General features: G+C 47.0%; 1 protein-coding gene across 2 annotated transcripts; it reads right to left on the minus strand.

Annotated features, from left to right (window-relative positions):
• Positions 1-544: 544 nt before the first annotated feature.
• MYL4 (myosin light chain 4) lies at positions 545-11,099 on the minus strand. Of its 2 annotated transcripts, none has more exons than XM_023553780.2 (7): positions 10,876-11,099; positions 8,020-8,047; positions 4,336-4,485; positions 2,388-2,561; positions 1,782-1,859; positions 1,179-1,223; positions 545-663 (listed from the first exon to the last, which is right to left on the minus strand). In XM_023553780.2, exons 1-6 carry the CDS (start codon positions 11,005-11,007, stop codon positions 1,195-1,197), a joined length of 591 nt encoding a protein of 196 aa, XP_023409548.2. In that variant the 5' UTR covers positions 11,008-11,099; the 3' UTR covers positions 545-663; positions 1,179-1,194. The 2 variants fall into 2 exon arrangements, with proteins under 2 accessions (XP_023409548.2, XP_003414361.3); XM_003414313.4 differs by having other exon boundaries at positions 545-693.
• Between the last annotated feature and the right edge of the window lie 10,233 nt (positions 11,100-21,332).

Consider the following 21,332-nt stretch of genomic DNA (forward strand, 5'->3'; position numbering starts at 1 on the left):
TGTGTGTGTGTGTGTGTGTGTGTGTGTTTAACTTCATCACATCATCTTTCTCCTTCTCCCCAATTGCTGCTTTGCTTGTCTCCTCACCCCACTTGTTTCTTCCCATTCCCCTGCCCTCCCAGCCTGAAGTTCGTGACCTGACCCTCTGGGGCCCTGAGCTGGCGTCCGGGTCTGTAGCCTGGGGTTTGGAGTAGGGGGTCAGTGAGATGTCCACGGCAAGCAGGGATGAAACAGGAACCAGGGACTTTGCACTTAGAGGAAGAGGCCCACATCAAAAAGCAAGGATCATTTGGGAATCCCCTAACTCAGCTCCTGGTTTGCCTTTTCCTGCCTGCCACCTGGAGGTGAGATGAGATGGACAGTGAGCCTTAGAAGGAAACGAAACTTCTGATTACAACTTCTCAAACTGCAGACCCTCCCAGAGCTCCCTGCTCATGTGTCTGACCCTACTTTTTCTAGATTCATGGGCTGTTTCCCTTGCCTCTCCACATTCCAGATACTACTCATTTCTCTGAAGAATAGACATGAGGCCTCAACTCAGGGGTCTTGGCTGTTTATTTACAGGAAAGGCTGTGGGACATGAGGTCCTTGGGGCTGTGGTGCAGTCACAGGTCCAGGACTCCAGCTCCAGTTCAGTTATTCTGGGCCTCTCGCTAATTCACCCTAGGATAGCGAAAGCCAAGGGCCAGACACCTGAAAGAAAGCATTAGATGGAAAGGGCATTTCACCCTCCCCTTCCCCAGTGCTTACCACAAATCCCACCTCCCTAGCAGGACAGCACCAAGCCCAGGGAGGGTAAGGGGGAACAGGGTCAAGAGCACAGGCCGGGGACACTCTTGCACTTGGGATCCTGCGTTCTCACCCCCAAGAGCCTGTACAGGAGGCCCCAGGCCTGGGGGAACATCTTGCCTTAAGAAAACCTGGAGACTAGGAGGAAGTGACTGATGAGGAGGAAAACAAGGTGATAAAGGAGGGAGGGCAGGAGGTATGTGGGAAGGGAATGAGTGGAGGCGTTGGGAGCACTAAGGGTAGAGGGGAGATGATAAAGGGCCAGGCTGCTCTCATGCACTGATCCCATGCAGCTTCCTCTTACAGGGTCAGGACTAGAACAGGCCTCTTGGGCATATGGTATTATTCCTAAGCCCTAGAAGGGACCAGGAGGGGAAGGCTGTACTCACCCTGGAGGAGTCTGTTTCACCCAGACATGATATGCTTGACAAAGGCTAGGAAAGAAGATGAAAATCACCTACAGGACTTGGCTCCCTCTGAGGGCTTTATTTCCCTCTTGGCCCCTTACACCTCCCCTGTCCCCTCTACCGCCTGTCTTCAACCCCTCCAGCCACCTCTTCTCCAGACTGTGATTCTTTCTCCTGTTTGGGAGAAGGTGGAGGAAGGGAAGAAACCTAAACCCTGCTCTATGTCCACTCTTTGTGCTGATGTTTGACGTAGATGAAATGAGCTACTTTAACTCAATTAGTCCCCACAGCCTTGAGAAAGTTGCTATCATCACCCCCATTTTGTAGATGAGGAAACTGAAGGTGTGAGAAGTGACTTGTTCAAGGTCGTACAGCTTGTATTTCACACAGATGTCTCCAAATCCATGTACCTTTTATTTCATCATGATGCTCACTCTCAGGATGGAAAAGAACCCATCAGGAGTCCACCAAACCCATCTGGTGCTCATATCCTCCAGCTACTGAACCTTCTGCAGACCCCCCCAGCCCAAACTGTGCCTGCCCCCATATCTCAAGTGCCCAGGAAGCAAGAGCAGGACCTGATACCTTCGTAATTGATGCAGCCATTGGCATCCTCTTGCCCAGCTAACAGCTGCTCCACTTCGGCCTCAGTCAGCTTCTCTCCTGGGTAGGGAGCAGTGAACTCTTTGTTACAGATGGCAAGGGGAGAGCAGGCAAAACCCAGATATGCCCTCAAATCTGAAGGCCCAAGGCTCCCTGGGGCTGGGAAGTGGTTCATACCAAGCCTCTCCCAAAGGCTTTGGAGGGTAGAGCCAAGGGTTCTGGAGGCCCTGCCTAGTCTCTGAGGCCTCTCTCTCTGCCTTACAGTCACCACCGGGTGAGCAGACAAGGGCCCCAGAGCCTGAGACAAAGACAAGGGCAGAATCCCTGTGACCTACCTCCCAGGCCTCAGCAGTAACTGCCTCCAACCCTGCCAACCTGACGCTACCCTCCTCTCCTCTCCCAACCCTGCTGAGCGAACCCCGCTAGGGAAGGTTGTTCTTACAGTCCCTCCAAGGAGACAGGATCAGAATGTGACTGACCCTCAGGATGCAGGGGCCTCCCACACCACATTCCCTGACACGTGCCACGGAGGCGTTCCGTCCACCCACCCCTCCCCCTTGGGCTTTGGCCTCCGCCCAGCTGGCGTACCCAGGGTAGCCAGGACATGCCGAAGCTCAGCGCCCATGACCGTGCCATTGCTCTCCTTGTCAAAAACGCGCAGCCCCTCCACGAAGTCCTCATAGGTGCCCTGCTCCTTGTTGCGGGAAATGTGTTGCAGGATGGGCAGGAACGTCTCGAAGTCCAGCATCTTGGTGTTCATCTCTTCAGGCACACACAGGCAGGGAAAGAGAAAGCAACGTGAGCAGAAGCTCAGGAGGGGCCTCACCCAGCTCTGCCAGGTCAGACCCAGCCCTGCAAGCTGGCAACATCCAGGCCTTAGACTGCAGCCACTTCTGGGTGATCCCAGAGGGCACATAGTTCCTGAGGAAAGGCAGGTAGCTGACACTGGGACACCCATTTCTCCGTGAAATGGCTAGGCCAAAGGTCCATGGTTTGTCCCAAAAGTCTAGGCTCAGGTGGCCAGCTAGGCCGAAGAGCTGAGGGTGGCAGCAGGGACATTTCGAGAGGCCCAAAGGGCCTCACATGCACAACTAAGACTGCTGACACAGGACAGACATATGGTCACAGAAGTAAACTGACAGGATCAAAAAAAAAGACATTTTTGCATAACTGCATTTGGGTCCCAGTACTAGACCACATTGCCTGGAGTTACTCTGAATCAATCATTTTTATAAATTTGCAATTGTCTTGTGAACGACACGGCTTCCACATTGTAGCATATTAAACATTTTTAGATACCACAGATTTTGGCATTTCTTTCTTTTTTAACAACTAGGTTGTTGCTGTTGTTTTTGTTGGTTGCTGTCAAGTAGATTCCAAAGCATGAAGACCCCAAGTGTGTCAGAGTAGAACTGCTGCATACAGTTTTCAAGGCTGCGACCTTTCGGAAGTGGATCACAGGGGCCTGTCTTTCAAGACGCCTCTCAGTGTGTTTGAACCGCCAACCTTTTGGTTATTAGTCAAGCACTTAACTCTTTGTGCCACCCAGGAAACCAAACAATCCAGAAACCCCCCAAAATGGAAGTGACCGAGATATCTCTGAAGCCCCGCTGCCATGGGTAAGCTCCCAGCCCTCTGGCCCTTTCCTGCCCACATCCTTAACCCCCTACTGGTATCTTTAGCAAGAGGAGAAGAAAGAGCCAGGAAAAAGGAGGGAGGACCAAAATGGGGCCCAGGAAGCCCCTAGAGAGATCCACCCTTGCTGGGAGGCCCCTGTCCAAGGCTGCCCAGCCCCGCCTAGCTCTGAGGATGAGAACGACATGCGTGGCTTAGGGCAGCTGTTAACTTTTTTCCCCACTGCCACAAACAAAAGGTGACTTTCACAAATGGGATGCTTTACTTGCACAATTCCGAGGACGCTAGGTATCAAGGCACCACGTTCTGAATTTTCACTCGCCAAAACCTACTGGAGTACAAATGAGTGAGTGAAGGAGGCATCACTACAGGGCTAATCTTGAATCTGCTCTAATACACATAAAATGAATAATTTGTGAACTTTGGTGCTGTAACCATTATAAGAAACAAATTGTTTGTGATACAACTCATAATGGTCATACAACACTACAGTGCTGTGACGCCTCTACTGAGGGTTCCTGGGCTATGGAATGGGGGTAGAGTGGTTAGTTATCAAACTCCCACCCACCCTTCCTGCCTGCTGCATGCATGCCTGGCATCCTGAGGAGTCACAGGAAGACACAGACGCAATAGAGCATAGCTCCTACCCCCCAGAAGCTCCAAACTTCATGGTAGAAACAAGAATAAGTCCAGACTATATTCTTCGAGGGTCGAATAAGTACCAGGGGCTTCTAGATCAATTGTCTCAAAGGAATGAGGGTAACTTGGGGAGGCGAGGCTGATCCTGGAGGGCTAAAGGGGGAGAAGTGAGAGAGTGACTGAGAAGAGACAAGACTGGCCCAAGAGCCCAAGGGCTGCAGGCGGGCACCAGAGGAGGTCACCCGCTTCAGTCCATGCTGACCTTCAGGCTTGGGCTTGCCCAGGACACGCAACACCTCCGCGTTGGTGGGGTTCTGGCCCAGGGCCCGTAGTACGTCGCCGCACTGCCCATAGGTGATCTTCATCTCTCCAGCCGGGGTCCGGTCAAACAATGAGAAGGCCTCTTTGAACTCTGTGGAGAAAAGACCCAGCTACAGACCCCAGGACCAAGTGAATGCGGTGGCTTGAGACTGATTAGCCTCTACCAGGGCTGAATAGCAGGTCAACACGATTGTTAAAATATTTCAATACTTCCCCTCCACCACCTATCCTAGCCCCACCCTGGAAACACACCTTCACTCCATCTTCTGAGAGCTGAAGATGCAGCCTGGCCCAACAGGGGCTGCCACGCCTGCTCCAACGCTGGGCCTCTATGGCATCTCTTCTGATCAGTTGGTCGTTAGATAATTTGAAATTCTCCCCTGCCTCCACCACCACTCCCCATCTACCCATCCCCGCTCCATGCAGGTGAGGTTCCTGACTGCTAGAAATGACAGGAAGCGAAAACAGCTTGGGACTGGGAGTCAGGAGCCCTGGATTCTCATCTTGGCTCTGCCACAATGAGATGCCACTCCTTGTGCACACATGGGAGGTAACAACTCCACTCCACCCACCCCTCTGAATTACTGTGAGTGTCAAAGGAGGTGGCAGTATATGGAAGCACTTTGCAAAGTGATAACACCTGTTTGAATGGAAGTTATTATCACTACTGCCTGTTCCAGGCTAAATGATGATGGGACCTTGGAGCCAGACCACCCCAGCTCTGCTACTAACCCGCATGTGGCCTTGGGCAGACTACTAACTGCACTGGGTCCTTCTCTGATAGCTGTAAGTGGGGATACAATGTCCACCTGAGTGGGTTGTTGGGCAGATTACACAGTGAGCCAAGCACAGTGTCTAGCACATGGTAAGGAAATCAAATGAATCAATTGGTTATCCTATTTACTAGTTCTGGAGCCAGCTCAGAACTATAGGAACTGGGTTCCCTGGAGGCACCAAGGCAGGTGTCCAAGGGGCAAGGCCAAATTAAGGCACTGCTGGGCCTTTGCGAAGAATGTTGGGTCTTCATTATATTGGACTCAACCAATTCATTACTGGGGATAATCTGGACTGGGGTGGCACTGAAGTTACCTTATGCTATTCACAAAGAAGTGGTTTACCAAGCAGATTAACAGTACAAATCAAAGAAGAATGTGCGAACTACTTAGGAGAAAAGCTGTTTTTAAGCCTCTACAAGTACTTTAGAAACACTTATTTACTTAGAGGCTGCATATGGATTATTTAGGAATCATTCCACCGGCTTCCCCCAAGACTTCTACTTGCAACTATTTACTAGGCTTTGTATGTATTTAAGGAAACCCTGATGGCATAGTGGTTAAGAGCTATGTCTGCTAACCAAAAGGTCAGCAATTCAAATCCACCAAGCACTCCTTGGAAAATCTATGGGGCTGTTCTACTCTGTCTTATAGGGTCACTGTGAGTAGGAATCGACTAGACAGCAAGAGGTTTGGGTTTTTTGGTATATGTACATATTTAAAAGGTATAAAACTCTTTCACATTACTGAATAAGTGAGTTCAAATTCCACTTCCATTGTTTACTAGCTGTGTGGCCTTGGGCAAGTAAATATTTAACCTTTTCTCTCTATAAATGGCACCTATCTCCAAAAAAAAAAAAATTTTTTTTTTTCCCCACCTCCTAGGGTCCTTGTGAGAATTAAGTACAATAATGCATGTAAAAACCTTAACACAATGTCTGGCCCACAGTAAATGATCAAAAAAAAAATGCTGTTATTATTATCTTACTGAGTTTAACCCCTGTGTTACCAATGACTGTGGAATCTGGGCCAAGTCACTTACCCTCATCGAACCTTGGTTTCCTCCTCTGTAACAAAGGGAGTAACACCTACGTCTCAGCCTTGTTATAGGATTTCTTTTTTTTTTTTACTTTTAAAGCAATTAGCACCATAAAACAACAACAACAAAAACCTGTTGCCGTCAAGTCGACTGTGACTCATAGCAACTGTATAGGACAGAGTAGAACTGCCCTACACAGTTCCAAGGAGCGCCTGGTGGATCCGAACCGCTGACGTTTTGGTTAGCAGCTGTAGCTCTTAGCCACTATGCTACCCGCATTTCCAGTTAGCGCCATAAAAAAAAAAAAAAAAAAAAAAATCCGGCACAAATTCAATGTTCGGTGAACAAATTTTGTTAATTGAATCTGAACTAAGACTTTTTGATCTTCTCCTAGTTCATTCAGAAGAGTGAAGTCAGATTTAATAAAAGAGAGAAGTTTCCTCATAAAAATAGACATAGTGATGCTTAATAGGAGGGTGGAACACGGGGGTGGGGTGATAAGAACAACGACCTGTGATTTGACGTTTTACAGAGGGCTAGGCTCTAAGCTGATAATTTTTCCTGGTTTATCTCCTTGAATTTCACAACAATCTTTCACTATAGGTATTATTCTCCTCATTTACAGGCCAGTGCAGATGTGAATCCTACCCAAAAGAAACCATCTAAGTCTTCTCAAAGGCAATGGTGGGGAGGAAGATAGAGAAGGCAGTAACCTACTGTACCCACTAATGTTCCAACCTCTTACCAGCCTGCTGGGATGCCTGGCATGTACGTAAACCAAACACTGAAGTTTAAGATTACTAAAAAAAAAAAGTTGCTGTCAAGTCAATTGCAACTCATGGTGACCCCATGTGTTGCAGAGTAGAACTATACTCCATAGAGTTTTTGTAGCTATGACCTTTTGGAAATAGATTGCCAGGCCTGTCTTCTGAGGCTCCTCTGGATGGGTTGGAACTGCCAACCTTTCAGTCAGTAGTGGAGCACTTAACTGTTTGCACCACCCAGGCAGCCTTAAGATTACTACTAGGAAAAAAAAAGTCCGTGTGATCCTGAAGTGTATTACAGGAAACATGATATTCATGTCCCCAAAAGAAGACTTTCCTCAAGAGTCTGCAGTAGTCACCTGCTTTCTAGAGCAATGACTCTAGTGGTGGTCAACACCATTCTAGAAAGATATGGATATCTAAAGAGGGACCAGAGAAGGAAGTCAGAAGTTAGAAGCTAGCTCCTATGAGAAGAAAGCATAGAAGAAATTGGAGCCATGTTGCCCGGAGAATATAAAGCTAAGAAGTGATTTGATAACGATCTTCAAATGCTTGGCAGATATTTAGAAGATGCTGAACAGAGTCACAAATTTCTGAATTAAAAAAAAGCAAATACTTTCACTTTACAAATAAGAAAATTAAGGTTTAAAGAAGTCAAGAGACTTGCCCAAAGTGTCATGGCCAGGTAGTTGCAGAATTAGGGCTAATACCAAAGTCTCCTGATTTCCAAATAGTGTTCTTTCCACCATAACATGAGTTTGAATCCTGGCTCCACCACCAACTGCCTGCGTGAGACTGGGCAAGCCACTCAAATTCTCTGTGCCTTAGTTTTCTTACCTGTAAAATGGGGGTGGTAATAATTCCTATCTCACAGGGTTGTTGTGAGAATTAAATGAGTTAATCTATGTGAGGGGCTTAGGACCATGCGTAACACATAATAGGTTCTCAGTATAGGTTTGCTGTGATTATGACTGTTATCACTACTGTCCTGCTCCAGAAAAGTGGAACAGAGAGGGCGGGTGAGGGGAGGTGAGGTTCTTAGTACTCACCTTCAATCTGGTCAGCAGAGAAGTCTATCTGCAGGGAAGGAAAAAACAGGGGTGAGGGCTGGGGCTATTAAAGGCTTCCACAGAGAAGTGTTAAGTGGCTTCCACCACAATCTGGGTCATCTCCAGTAGGAGGCTCCAAGTTAAGCATGAAACACCAGTCTACTGACAAATGAGCCACAAGTGACAGGCTTTAAAATAATATAGCCTCCGGAGTTCCCTCAATACCACTTGTTAAGTGATGGCTCTGGGCAAGAAAGGAAGAGAAAAAGAGAAATACTTGACTTGGATAACTCTAGGACCTACACTGACTCCCTATTGTAATTCCTTCTGGTCCAATGTTAATTTCTCATCCCAGCCAACCATAAACACCCTCACTTTCACCCTTCAGTCTCTTCCAACTCCACAATCCTCCAACCTCCTGGTGCCTTTACACCCACCACTCCCCACTCCTGGACTCCTTTTTCTACTTGATGCTGATTTTAAATCTACCTCCTTTAATGAAGACTTCCCTCTCTCCTCATTCACTCCCACCCCTCCTTCAGCACAAGTCCCTTTCAGGCCCTCTGGGACAACAAGGGTACTTTGCATGGGCCCTCGATGCTTCATGATTGTTTTTTAGCTGCGCCTTTATGTGTGCCCTGTCTCCCTGAAGCCAGGAATTTTTGAAAGCAGGAATTTTTGTCATTGTACATTGTTGCCTGTCACATAGTAGGCACTCAATAAATAATTGCTGAATGAAGGAATAAATTTTGGATTTCTTCCAATAATGCATAATAACTCAGTGCTGAATACAGAAGAAGAAAGTGGGATGCTCTAAAAATGAACAAAATAAATGAATAAGGAACAAATGTGAGTCAGCATTTTAATTTAGGATCTTGTATGTTACTTCATTGTCTTATCCGCTCTCTCCCACCCCAGTCCTTTCTCCACTGACCATCCAACCTGGAGCATCTTCTTCCTGTTCCACCATTCCTAGTCCTAATTCTGCTGCTTGTCCTGTGTCCATCCCACCTCCTCATCTCCCAGAACTGCCCTCCGTTAATGAGGACCCTGGGGGTGGCTGGTATGGGCTAGGAGAATGGAAGAAAGGCGCCTGTCCTAGATTGGGAAGGAAACTACCTGTGCCCAGAAGTAGACTTTACTGAAGAAATGGGGGCAGGGAAGTTAAAGGAAAACCCTAAGTAAGTGGGGCAAAGAATACTTTGCATAAACTCTCTGAGGAAAAGGTGCAGTTTCCTTACTTTGCAATGCTTTAAGCCCCAGGAGTAAATGTGCAAGGGAAATTAGTATAAAGAAACATAAAATAAGAACACATGGTCATAACCACGTACGTCGGGTTTAAATTCACTTTTGTTCTATCTTTGAGCAAAGAATCTTCTAAGCAAAGGAACTGGGCAAATGCAATCATGAAAGGTACCTTTTAAAAAAAAACCTACAATCCCCAGGATTGGAAGCTCCAGACATGGCAAAGAAGATTGCAACAGGGATGAGAAACTGGGGGGACAGCTGTCCCTCTGGAGTGGTGCTTAATCAGAACAAGTCAGAACTAAAATCTAGGAGGGACCCTGAGAGGTGGAGATGGTCATCTTTTCCTGCCAGGCTCTGCCCACAGAAGGAATAATATATGACCTAGGAAAGCCTTCAGGTACATTCAAGGTCTTACACTACACCTCAGTTTCCCCAGAGTATGCCATAACCAAGCAACTGATTGGGCAAGAGATGGGGCAACTGCCTCCATCTCTTAGCCAAGCCAGCTTTGTTTAACTCCTGTCCCTTGTAGGAGATTACCGTGGTTCAATCACAGATCCCCTGGCACAACAGCCACATAGTCCTTGGCAGGGATACAAGGAGGGTCATACCATTAGAGCCCTAGGTTTTCATATCCCTGCCTACCTACCATAGAGCCTGGTCCTGGGTTCTTACTTTACCTCATTCTCTACCACCCCAAGCCCTGCTCTAAGGCTGAGATCCCCAGGGGCCTACCACTCCCAACCTGTTATTAATAGCTCTTCATACCAGTAGCCACTTGACCTCTTACATTCTGGTGCCAAGGCTTAAAACGGCTTCACTCTCCAAAGGCCTCTGCCCCCTCCCCCACTCCTTGGCCCACCCCTCCTCCTTCCATTCCTTCAGCAGCTGGGCCAGATAGCTGGGAGGACTAAAATGACTCAGCTCCAGGGAGAGGAACACTCCAGTATGAGGGGAGCAGGGTGGAACAGAGAGGGACCAGCACCAGGCCCTGGGTTGGAGGCAGTCCTCTGTACATTCCAGACGGGAGCCCAGGCTGAGGCCACAGAAGGAGGGGCCCACCTGGGTAGGGAAAGAGGAGAAGAGGGAAGTATGCTCCTCTCACCTTATCTACAGCAGCCCCCTCCCCCAGGCCCCAGCACAGAAGGCGCATGCTCCTTGAGCTCCAGTTCTGCTCACATCACTGAGTTCATGTTACACTGCCAGTTATCATTATGTGCTTCTTCTCCATAAGGCTATCACAAGACACCTAAGGAAAAGTCTCTTTTACTTCGCTATGGTGGCCCCCACAGTGCCTTATAAAAGGTTGGATGGTTGGTTGGTTGTACCTGCCTGCCATTTCCAACTCTGCTGAGGAAATCCAGGGTGGAAGAGCAGAACTTTTAAGACAAAGCAGCAACCTGTTCTTGAAGGAAAAGGCCTATATACCCTAAGATACCCCTCATGAGCCCCATACCTGCTCCACTGCCCCATGGGATTGTAATCTGGGCCATGGACACCATAGTCCTCATCCCAGCCCAGCCAACATCAACTCAAGTAGATCTCTAGCCTCCAGGGTAAATAGGATCCCAAATGCCATCCCTACTTCCCTCCCCATGGCTCACTCACCTTTACACTCTTGGGGTCAAAAGCAGGTTCCTTTGGTGGCTCAGGGGCTGAGGCTGGGGCTGGGGCAGGGGCTGGGGCTGAGGCTGGGGCCTTAGCTGCCTCCTTCTTAGGCTCTGGCTTCTTGGGAGGCATGTTGTCTTGCTGGACTCTTTGCTGGAGGTGGGACCTAAGGAAGGAGCGAGAGATGCGGTGCCTGGGAGACAAGACAGGAGACTGGGCCTCCTCCCTCCCTTTTATCCTGGGAAGGAGCCCCCGCAGAGGGGCTGGGTGAGAGCAAGAGCAACTGCTGCTGACTATAAAAGGAAGAAACATCAGCAGGGGACAGCTGACAACTGTGTATTGTCACCAGGTTTGGGGCTACCAGCCCCCCTCCCCCACACCCCACACTCCTCACAGCGCTCACCTCTGGGACAGGCTGACCCCTTCCTGCCAACTGGTGGACACTACACCCATTAAAAAAAAAAAAAAGGAATACAGACCCTCTAAAAAATGCCAGCGTCTAGCCAGAGAGATGAGCTGACTTGAGCAGTTGATAACCCTCACACAAAGCCCAGGGGAGGGTAAGGCTTTTTTTAGCCCCTCCTGAGCAGAGGCAGCCCACTGCACATTCCTTTTAAGCCAAGGTCCTTTAAGCTGAGATGCACTCTGGGCCCTCAGCTCTGCCCCAAGGCTCAGCTCTCCAGTCAGGAGCCCTGGAGCACCAACTGGTCTGGCCAACCCACGTTATGCCATGCCCTCCCACTCCGCAGGGTGAAAGCCACCATTTTCCAGAGCAGGCATCCCAGCAGCTCCAGACCTCAAATCTCTAGGTCTGCGGCCCTCAATCATTCAACAAGTATTGAACACTTAACATGTGCCTAGCAGGGCCTGAAGGATCCCTGGTGGCTCAAGGGTTAAGGGCTTGGCTGCTAACTGAAAGGTTGGCAGTTTGAATTCAGCCAGCACCTCCATAGGAGAAAGACCTGACGACCTGCTTCTGTAAAGCTTACAGCCAAGGAACCCTGTGGGGTAGTTCTGCTCCGTCGGTCATGAATCAGAATCTACTCAACGGCACCTGACAACAACAGTGGGACCTGAGTGAGAACAGAGTCAATGGGCCAGAGGGCCAGAAAACTTGGGATCTGGTTTTTACTCTACCTCCACCTCACTCTGTACCCACTGTGCTCTGCATGTGTGTAGTGCTTACTGTGTACCAACCAAAAACAAAAAACCAAACCCATTGCCATCCAGTAATTTCTGACTCATAGAGACCCAGTAGGACTGCCCCATAGGGTTTCCAAGGAGCGGCTGGTAGATCCAAACTGCCAACCACCGGGGCCATATACCAGGCACTGTTAAGAGCTATTTCTATAGTAGCTCGTTAAATCTTCACCACAATCCTATAAGGCAGATACTTTTATTACTTCCATTTTACACATGGGGAGACTGAGGCTAAAAAGGTTGAGTAACTTGGCCAAGGTCAGCTAAGTAGCTCCAGCTGAGATTAGAACCCAGGTGTATTGGGTTCTAAAATTTATGTTTAAATAATTTATACCATAATTCTACTTTTTTGGGAAAAAATCAGAATTGACTCAAGGGCAATGGGCTTGTTTTTTGTTTTTGGTTTTGGTTTTGCATTCATCAGAAAGCTCAGGATGGTCATAGAAGACACCCTGGGGATGGGGGTGGTGAGGGCAGAAGGATGGCAACAATTATAACTTTTTTCATTTCCCCTATTAATGGAAAATTTTGTAACGAGCATGTATTATTTTTGTAAAAAAAAAAAAAGAGTCGAATTATACTAACATGGTGTACAAATCCACCAGACGCTTCTTGGAAACTCTATGGGGCAGTTCTGCTCTTTCCTATAGGGTCACTGTGAGTTGGAATTGACTCAAAGGCATTGGGTTTTTTTTGTTGTTGTTGTTCAGGAGAACAACAACAAAAAATCTTATTCACTGCACAGGATTGTTTTGAACTGAATCTTCAGACTCTAAAGGTCAAAGGATAAAGGGGAATAAAGCTGAGAAAAGCAGAAAAGTCACTTTGCCTTTCCAGGCCCAGTTTTCTCACCTGCAAAATGAGATGCTAACTAAAAGGTTGGCAGTTCGAATCCACCCAGCAGCTCCCCAGGCTATCTGCTCCTGTAAAGATTAATCAACGGTTTTTTACCGTTGCCATCAAGTTGATTCTGACTCATAGCAACCCTGTAGGACAGAGTAAAACTGCCCCCATAGGATTTCCTAGGCTGTAATCTGTCTGAAAGCAGATTGCCACTTCTTTCTCCCATGGAGTGGTTGGTGGGTTCAGTTAGCAGCCAAGCACTTACGACTATGCCACCAGGGCTCCTTACAGCCTAGAAAACCCTATAGGGAAGTTCTACTGTGTCACATGGGGTTACTATGAGTCGAAAACAGACTTAATGGCACCTAATAACAACAACTAGACTGCATAATGTCAGGACCCTGTTAGCTCCAAGCTTGCAATTCTGGTGCTCTGGAGCGCATGTCACCCCTGTTGATGCAGTGTTAAAGCCTCAGCTGCTAACCAAAAGGTCAGCAGTTCAAACTCACCAGCCACTCCACAGGAGAAACACGTTGCTTCCTTTCGTAAAGATCTGTAGCCTTGGAAACCCCTATGGGGAAGTTCTACCCTGTCCTATAGGGTCACTATGAGTCGACGTTGGCTCGATAGCAACGGGTTTGGATTTGTTTGGCACTCATGTCTGCCCAATTCCCCAGCTCTCCAAGCATACGCTCCTTCTCCCAGATTATTAAAATCAGAGCCAGACGAGAACTAAAAGATCATCTTGTCTCATTATGTTTTATGGGAAAGGAAATTCAGGTCCAGAAAGACTTGAGCTGTCTTGGGACATTCAGCTGTTTTGGGCCAAGCTGGTCCAGCGACGTCTGATCCCTTGCGTGCTTTCCTCTCATGCCACGCTGCCCCTCCTTCAGCCCATATGTGCTCTCACCGCTGGTGGGCAGAGAAACCTTCAAAAGAATCTGAGGCAGAGAAGGGGCCAGGACTTGCCCAAAGGAGTTCAGGATCAAGACCAGGGCCCAGGCATGAGGCCAGTCCTTTCGGTTCTGGGCTGGGGTGAAAGCTCCTTCCTTCTTTTCACCTCACTTAAACCTGACTTCTTGTCACCTGCTCCCTCATACCTCTGCTTGCATCCTTCCAAGTTCCCTGTTTCCCCTCCCCCCCCACCAGCCCACCTGATTCCCCAAGGGGGTTGGTAGCTCAGGCTGTCTGTGATGAGGTAGAGAAAGGGAAAGCCAGCCCCTCCTCCGTCTGTACCCCCACCCACATCCCCTTCCTAGACAAGGTGTCCTGACAGGTTTGGACAGCAATACACAAATTGAAGTTTCTCTAGAAAGATGCAGGCTGGATGCTGGAAGTCCCTGGCACTAGTTCTGACTTTGCCAGCCACTTCCCCTCTCTAGGCCTCAGTTTGCTTATCTCTAAAATGAGAGCCAAACAGGAGTTTTCAATTTGTGTTCAACAGATCTCTAAGTCTCCACCAACATGCTTCCAGCTGTAAGGGATACAGCGAGGCCAGGTCTTGGGTCCCCCCCCACCCCAAATCCCTGCCACTTCAATCAGGGCAGCACCACTTCTGTGCGGTTTATCTACTGGAGTTCTGACTTACATTTTCGAAGAAATGGTTCCATAGTCTAAAAGTTTAAAAATAACCACTGGGTGGGAAGCTCTCAAATGTCCCCCCTGAGATAAAAAAAAAAATCATTTTAATTTTTCTAGGAGGAGCATAATCCTCAAAAGACAGAGTTAGGAAATTGTTCTTTCTTTTCCTTCATTTTTTAATTCTAAGGGGAAGCAAAATATCAAGTCTGCATGGGACAAGAGCTATAAGGTTAGGAAACTGGGGAAGCTGAAGGGGGCACTATGGGCATCTGAAAACACAGAAAGTATGGGCTTTAGAAACAGACGACCATAGGTCTGAATCCTGGTCTTGCTAGCCGAAAGGTTGGCAGTTCAAACCTCCCAGTCCCGCTCCCCAGGAGAAAAGACTTGGCAATCTGCTTCCGTAAGGATTACAGCCTAGGAAACCTTATGGGGCGGTTCTACTTTGTCATATAGGGTCACTATGAGTCTGAATCAACTTGACAGCACACAATAACAACAAATCTCAAGCCCGGTTATATGAAATCATGTGAGTAACGCACCGCAAACAATCCATGGTACACAGGAAACATTTATTGATAGCTTTCCCAGGCAAATGAAGCTAAAGGCGTGCTGCGTTCCTCAGATTTCCCTGAAGGAACTCAGTGAGGGGGAGCCCACAAGAGGGAGGGACAAGGTGAGGTGGTGGTGGCTGAAGGGATTATAAAGTGTGGGTCTAGGAATGAAGAAGAGACAGAGAGGAATGGAGCAGGAGGGAGGGCAGCAGCTGGGAACCCGTGGTGTGAAATATTTGTGGCTCAAAAGGCATGTGGCAGGTCCCTGGGGCCAGGCAGCCTGCCTGTCAGCGAACACTCAGCTGAGGAGCCAGCCTGCCTGAAACCTTAGGCCACAGATGCCCCAGTGGGGAAGGAGACACTCCTCAAATCAGCTTCTGATTCTTCTTGGGCAAACCAAGCTAAAAAAGTGCCTGGCACTTCAGACGCAACTAGAGGAGAACTGTGGTTTCAGGGGAAAGAGCCAGGTGTCTAGAAACAAGACACTCATACCGCCTTGTTTTTAAAACCCCAGGCACCCCACAGTTCATTAGAGCCCAGTTTGAATGTAATTTGAGTCAGGAGCTTCATTTTCTTAAGGTTCTCATTCTGTTTCATCCTCAGTGACTTCCACCTTTAAATCTTATCCTTCCTTCTGGGTCCTACAGCAGGGCCTTACCCCCCAATACGTGTTGGCTAATCAGAGAAAAGGAGTCCCTGGGTGGAGCAAATGGTTAAATGCTCATTATGCACTTAACTACTAGCTGAAAGGTTGGCTATTGGAATCCACTCAGAGGCGCCTCGAAAGACAAGCCTGGTGAACTGTTTTCTGAAATGTCATAGCCTTGAAAACCCTATAGAGCAGTTCTACTCCTCACACATGGGTTCACCACGAGTCAGCATTGACTTGGCAACTAGCAACAACCATCAGAGAAAAAGAATGGGAGAGAGAAGGAAAGGAGAGGCAGAAGTATGAAGAGGCAAGTATACCAAGGCATACTGGCAGCCCAGCAACTGCCTCTCGTGGTTCCTGAGCCCACCCAAGCACTCCCGCTGGACTCAAACTCGGACTATAGAAAATGCAGGGCAAAATTTCACTTTAAGCAGTTTACATCAGATGTCAAATCAGCAGACAAACACAAAGAGGAGAACTGACATCAGCCCTCCGTTGGGCTGGGCTGCGGGTACACACTCATATCACCTCCTCCCTTCACCCCCAACCATGCAAGGCCTGTGTCCTACCCTGAGAGAGATCCGCAGGGGATCAAATGCTGCTGACAGCAGGCCTGGCTGCCAATGCCTTGTCCTTGTCACCCTTCTCTCCTCTAGCTAATGTCTCATAAGCCTGGACATCACAGGGTAATGCCCTGGCCAACTCTATGTTAGGCCCCATAAAGGACACTAGGTAAATCACGCTTTGCTGCAAGGCAGAAGTTAAGAGGGTCCACTCAGTAACCAGACTGCCTAGGTTAGAAGTTAGAGTGGATTAGACTCAGTTACTTCCTTGGACAAGTTAACTTCTTTATGCCTCAGTTTTCTCATCTATAAAGTGGGGTGGCAAGACTGCGTCTTACATACTTTGGACATGCTGTCAGGAGGGATCAGTCCCTGGAGAAGGACATCATGCATGGCAGAGTACAGGGCCAGTGGAAAAGAGGAAGGCCCTCAACGGGGTGGATTGACACAGTGGCTGCAACAATGAACTCAGGCATAGCAACGATTCTGAGGATGGCGCAGGACCGGGCAGTGTTTCATTCTGTTGTACACAGGGTCTCTATGAGTCAGAACCGACTTGACAGCACCTAACAACAACAACAATACTAACCTTGGAAATCCTGGTGGCATAGTGGTTAAGAGTGACAGCTGCTAACCAAAAGGTCAGCGGTGTGAATCCACCAGGCACTCCTTGGAAACTCTATGGGCCAGTTCTACCCTGTCCTATAGGGTCGCTATGAGTTGGAATCGACTCCACGGCAACAGGTTAATACTAACCTCAGAGGATGATTATGGGGATAATCAAAATCTAACATAGAGCAAGCGTGCAAATCCCTAATCTTGGGTCCTGGTTGAACTAGTGTGGTGGCTGTTCCTTCCCCCACGCTCAACCACAGAGGAATTGTAAAGAGAAAATACTAGGATATGAAGAAAACTCTGAGAAACCCTTTGGATGAAGAAGAGAGGCCTGTTTTGAACTGGTGTGTGTGTGATAGGGAGCAGAGATGTAACTAAGGTATGGCAGGTAGGCACATGCCCTGGGCACCAATTGAGGAGGGGTGCTAACGAGCAGATTCTATTGGCCATCGCAGTTTCCATCTCTAGCTGGAAAAGATTCTTCAGCAATTTAAAACTAATTGCCATGGGTGCCATTTTCTGTAGATAGGCCCCTGGTAGAGGGAAAGCTTTGGTTTGGGGTAGGAGGTGGCCAGGCCCAGTTGTGAAATGATTAAAAAAAAAAAGAGCACTTGGGCTCTTTAGATTCTAATCTCTTTTCCTCTAAGACTGGTCTAGAGGACAATGTCTTGGAACAAACAGTGCCACCTCTTCCTATGTCATGACTCAAGCCTGTGGTCCAGGAGATGGTAAAGGCAATGCCAGGACAGGGCAGTAGCACTGTGTTTGTGAGGAGCTGGTAAGAACAGGCGCAGGGCAACCTCATTTGAGGCAATTGCTTCTCCTTCTCATCCCCTCTAAACTCCCAACACAGCAGGTGACTCACAATCTGAGAAGTGCCTCCTTCCCCTAGAGCTCCTTCTTCCTTTTGGGGGGCGTGGAGGGTGGGGTGAAGCCCTGACTTCTGGAGTTATTTTGTGGGGCTGGGCCTGGCTGATATGGGAGTTTCGGTGCATGAAGTTCTCAGTCTTAGGGCTCATCCATGCCTACCCTCACCCCCTAACCTCAACAGTACTAGTATGCATCATTAGAACAACCCATATCCCCCCACGGCAAAATAACAAGACAAATGAAGAACACAACTAATTCAAAAGGAAATAACTTGATTGCAGGTTCTACTTTAAGTAGAAACATGACAACAGACAGACCAAGATTTTAGAAGTAGTCTACTAAACATATTTAAAGAGATAAAGGCAAATATTGAAATATGACACCTAGAACAACATAAAAAAGAACCAGACAGAAATATCAGATATGAAAAAAGTAATAGTCAAAATAAGAAAAAAAAGCAGATATGTGAGGTATGAAAAATTAATGAGTAAAATAGAGCACACAGTAAACCCAAAACCAAACCCGGTGCCGCTGAGTTGATTCCAACTCATAGCGACCCTATAGGACAGAGTAGATCTGCCCCATAGTTTCCGAGGAGCGCCTAGCAGATTCGAACTGCTGACCTCTTGGTTAGCAGCCATAGCACTTAACCACTATGCCACCAGGGTTTCCAGAGCACACAATAGATTTGAAAAATACCAGAATATCCTGGCCACCTTCTGCCCCAAGCCAAAGCTACCCCACCACCATATACACAAAGCAGTTCAAAACAGGCCCCTCTCTTTCACCCAGGGGGCTTTTCACAGTATTCTTCATTTCTTGGTATTTTCTCTTGATAATTCTTCCAAGGTTGGTCTTGGGGGAGGGACCAGCCATCATGCTAGTTTAATCAGGATGTAAGCTGAAAGGTCTCGAAAACTTGCTCTGTGTTAGACACTGTTCTAAACATGAATTCACAGCTGGGAAACAAATTAGGGAATTGAAAGACGAGAGAGAGACTATCTCCCAGAAGGAGAAAAGAAAGTTAAATAGAAAATATAAAAGAAAAACTAAAATATGGAGGGTAGAAGTAGAGTGCTTTCCGGTTTGCCAGGGCAATCAAGCTGAGTATTCATCTGAAAGCAACCTCACGCAAGTTCTGGAGCAACAGGAATGAGGATGTTCACTGCAGCGCAATGGGGTGGAAGGAGTTGGAAGCAATCTGGGTGGCCGTCCCTGAGGATGCACCATGAAGAAGTGTGTATCAGTTAAATCAAAGGATTAGATGTACACATTGAAGAAACAGGGCGATGAGTAAGAAAGTCACTGCAATATAAACCAGAATAACGTTTCTATAAACTAAAAATATATGCATACAATCTCATTGATAATACTACCCACGAATAAGCTAAAATGAGAGCTCCAAGGAAAGGACAGGTCTGTGGCCTGACTATAGAGGTATAAGAACTTATGCTTACATTGAAACTTTTCATAATGCAAATCAATATACATTTTTCAAATGTAAATATACAGAAGATTTTAATTGTAATCAATAGCATTATGGAAATTGGGTGCAAAAATCGTTGATATTAAGAAATGTAGAATTGTTTTTCAACTTATGTAATATCCCTTTGAACTTAACATTAACAACACTGAATCGACACAAGTATTAAGGAATTAACTTACACAGACACGGTTTTGAAACTCATATGCTTTTGCTTCAAAGTCAAATCAATTCTAAAATAGATGAAGCCGCTTTCTCAATATGTATGTGGATATCAAAGGAAAATAATTACTTTGGTCATTGATTCTGTTCTTGAAAACCTTTTAAGTATGCCTGGAACAACCTAGGTCTGTGAACTCACTTTCAGCTGTAAATTTTATGAAATCTAAATACAGATCAAGTATTTCTGATGAAAATTTCACATCAAATTGAGATATGCTAAGAGAAAAACACAATGCATTTCAAAGACTTAGTATAAAAAAATGTAAAATATCTTAATTTTTATATTGGTTACATATTGAAATAATGACGTCTCAAATGCACTAAGTTAAATAAGGTACTTTGTTAAAAGTTCTTAAATACATGCACACTAAAAGTAACACCCGTTATTTAAGTACATGTACAAACAAACAAAAAATACACAGCTAAAATATTAGCTGACTGCCTACAGTGGGTGTAGTTTGGATGGGGTGGGGGAATAAGATAAAAGGGAACACATAAATAAACAAGAGGGGCCTTACAAGCACCACTGATGAAAGAAGGCCGGAAATAGAGAAGGCTTAACTCCATCATCTGTATCTGAGATTCCTTCTCACCAAGGACAGAGGGGAAAAAAGCAATGAATAACCTGAGGACTCAGTGATCCCTAAAGCCTAGAGCACCAAAGGTGAAGGCAGAAAAGGTGGCTTTAGCACAGGCGGAGAATGTTTTGCCTAATCGCTCAAACCCCCTGCCCCCCCCCACAAAAAAAATACTACGATTGAGTCGATTCCGACTTATAGTGACCCTACAGGTTTTCCAAGGCTGAAATCTTTATAGAAGCAGACTGCCACATCTTTCTCCCGCGGAGCCACTGGTGGTTTCAAACTGCCGACTCTTTTGGTTAGCAGTCAGTTGCTTTAACCACTTCATCGCTTTAACCTCTTCGCCACCAGGCCTCCTTATAATCACTCATCAGTCAGTTTAAATGCTTGAAGCCAATTTCTGTGCTTCCACCAAGGCAGTGCCGCCTGGTCTGTGAACTGAACCATGTGAGGTAGACACTGGGAGGAGCCCAAAAACGGGTGGGTTAGAGTCGACCTGAGGATCTAAAGCAGAGCGCAGGACAGCTGGTGTTTGGTGAAGCAATTTATACTTGAAAAGCAGAACAGAGCCAGCCAGAATCCTTACCAGTCATCCAAACTGCCTTGTTCCAGACACCCTGACAGCTGCACAGGACTTTAGGGGCTCAGAGAGGAGGGGGTGACTTGCCCAAGGTCACACCACGAGTCATGGCAGACCTGAGACAAGAACCCAGGACTTCGATTTCCCAATTCCTGGGCTATTTCCCTGATACCACTCTAAGGTAACAGTGGGAGCTGATAGAGCTAGTATGGGTTCCCTGAAGGAGAGGCCCGGATGAAAGGAAGGAGGCATCATTGAAAGAGATGACTCTGGCATTCACAGCATGGGTGGCTCTCAGTAATAAGGAAGAGACTCAAAACCTTAGCAGGTACTTTTTCTCGACATTTAGGGACACGCTTGCTTATAGTGCTAAAGAAGGTGTTCTTTTCTTGGTCTCCTTTTTCTTTTACTTCTTGAATTCTGACTTCCTAGCACTCCACCAGTGACTTCTCCGCACCTAGACCTAAAATTCTTGTCTCTGGGCCTTCTCTGCTTACTTACCAGCACCAAAGTTCTGTCAATGACCCTCCTCTCTCCTTCATCTCTACATTTTCCTTTCGTGATTTCATCTAGATTACTCTCGTTAATTCATTCAACTAACATTTACTGAGCACCTACTACATGTACCTTTACTAAGAGGATATCATCTCTGGCCCCAAGGAACTTGCTATCTAGTATGGAGGATGTAGACGTAGAAATAAATAGTTTTAATA

Source organism: Loxodonta africana, chromosome 18 (assembly GCF_030014295.1).
Source record: "Loxodonta africana isolate mLoxAfr1 chromosome 18, mLoxAfr1.hap2, whole genome shotgun sequence".
Lineage (NCBI taxonomy): Eukaryota > Metazoa > Chordata > Mammalia > Proboscidea > Elephantidae > Loxodonta > Loxodonta africana.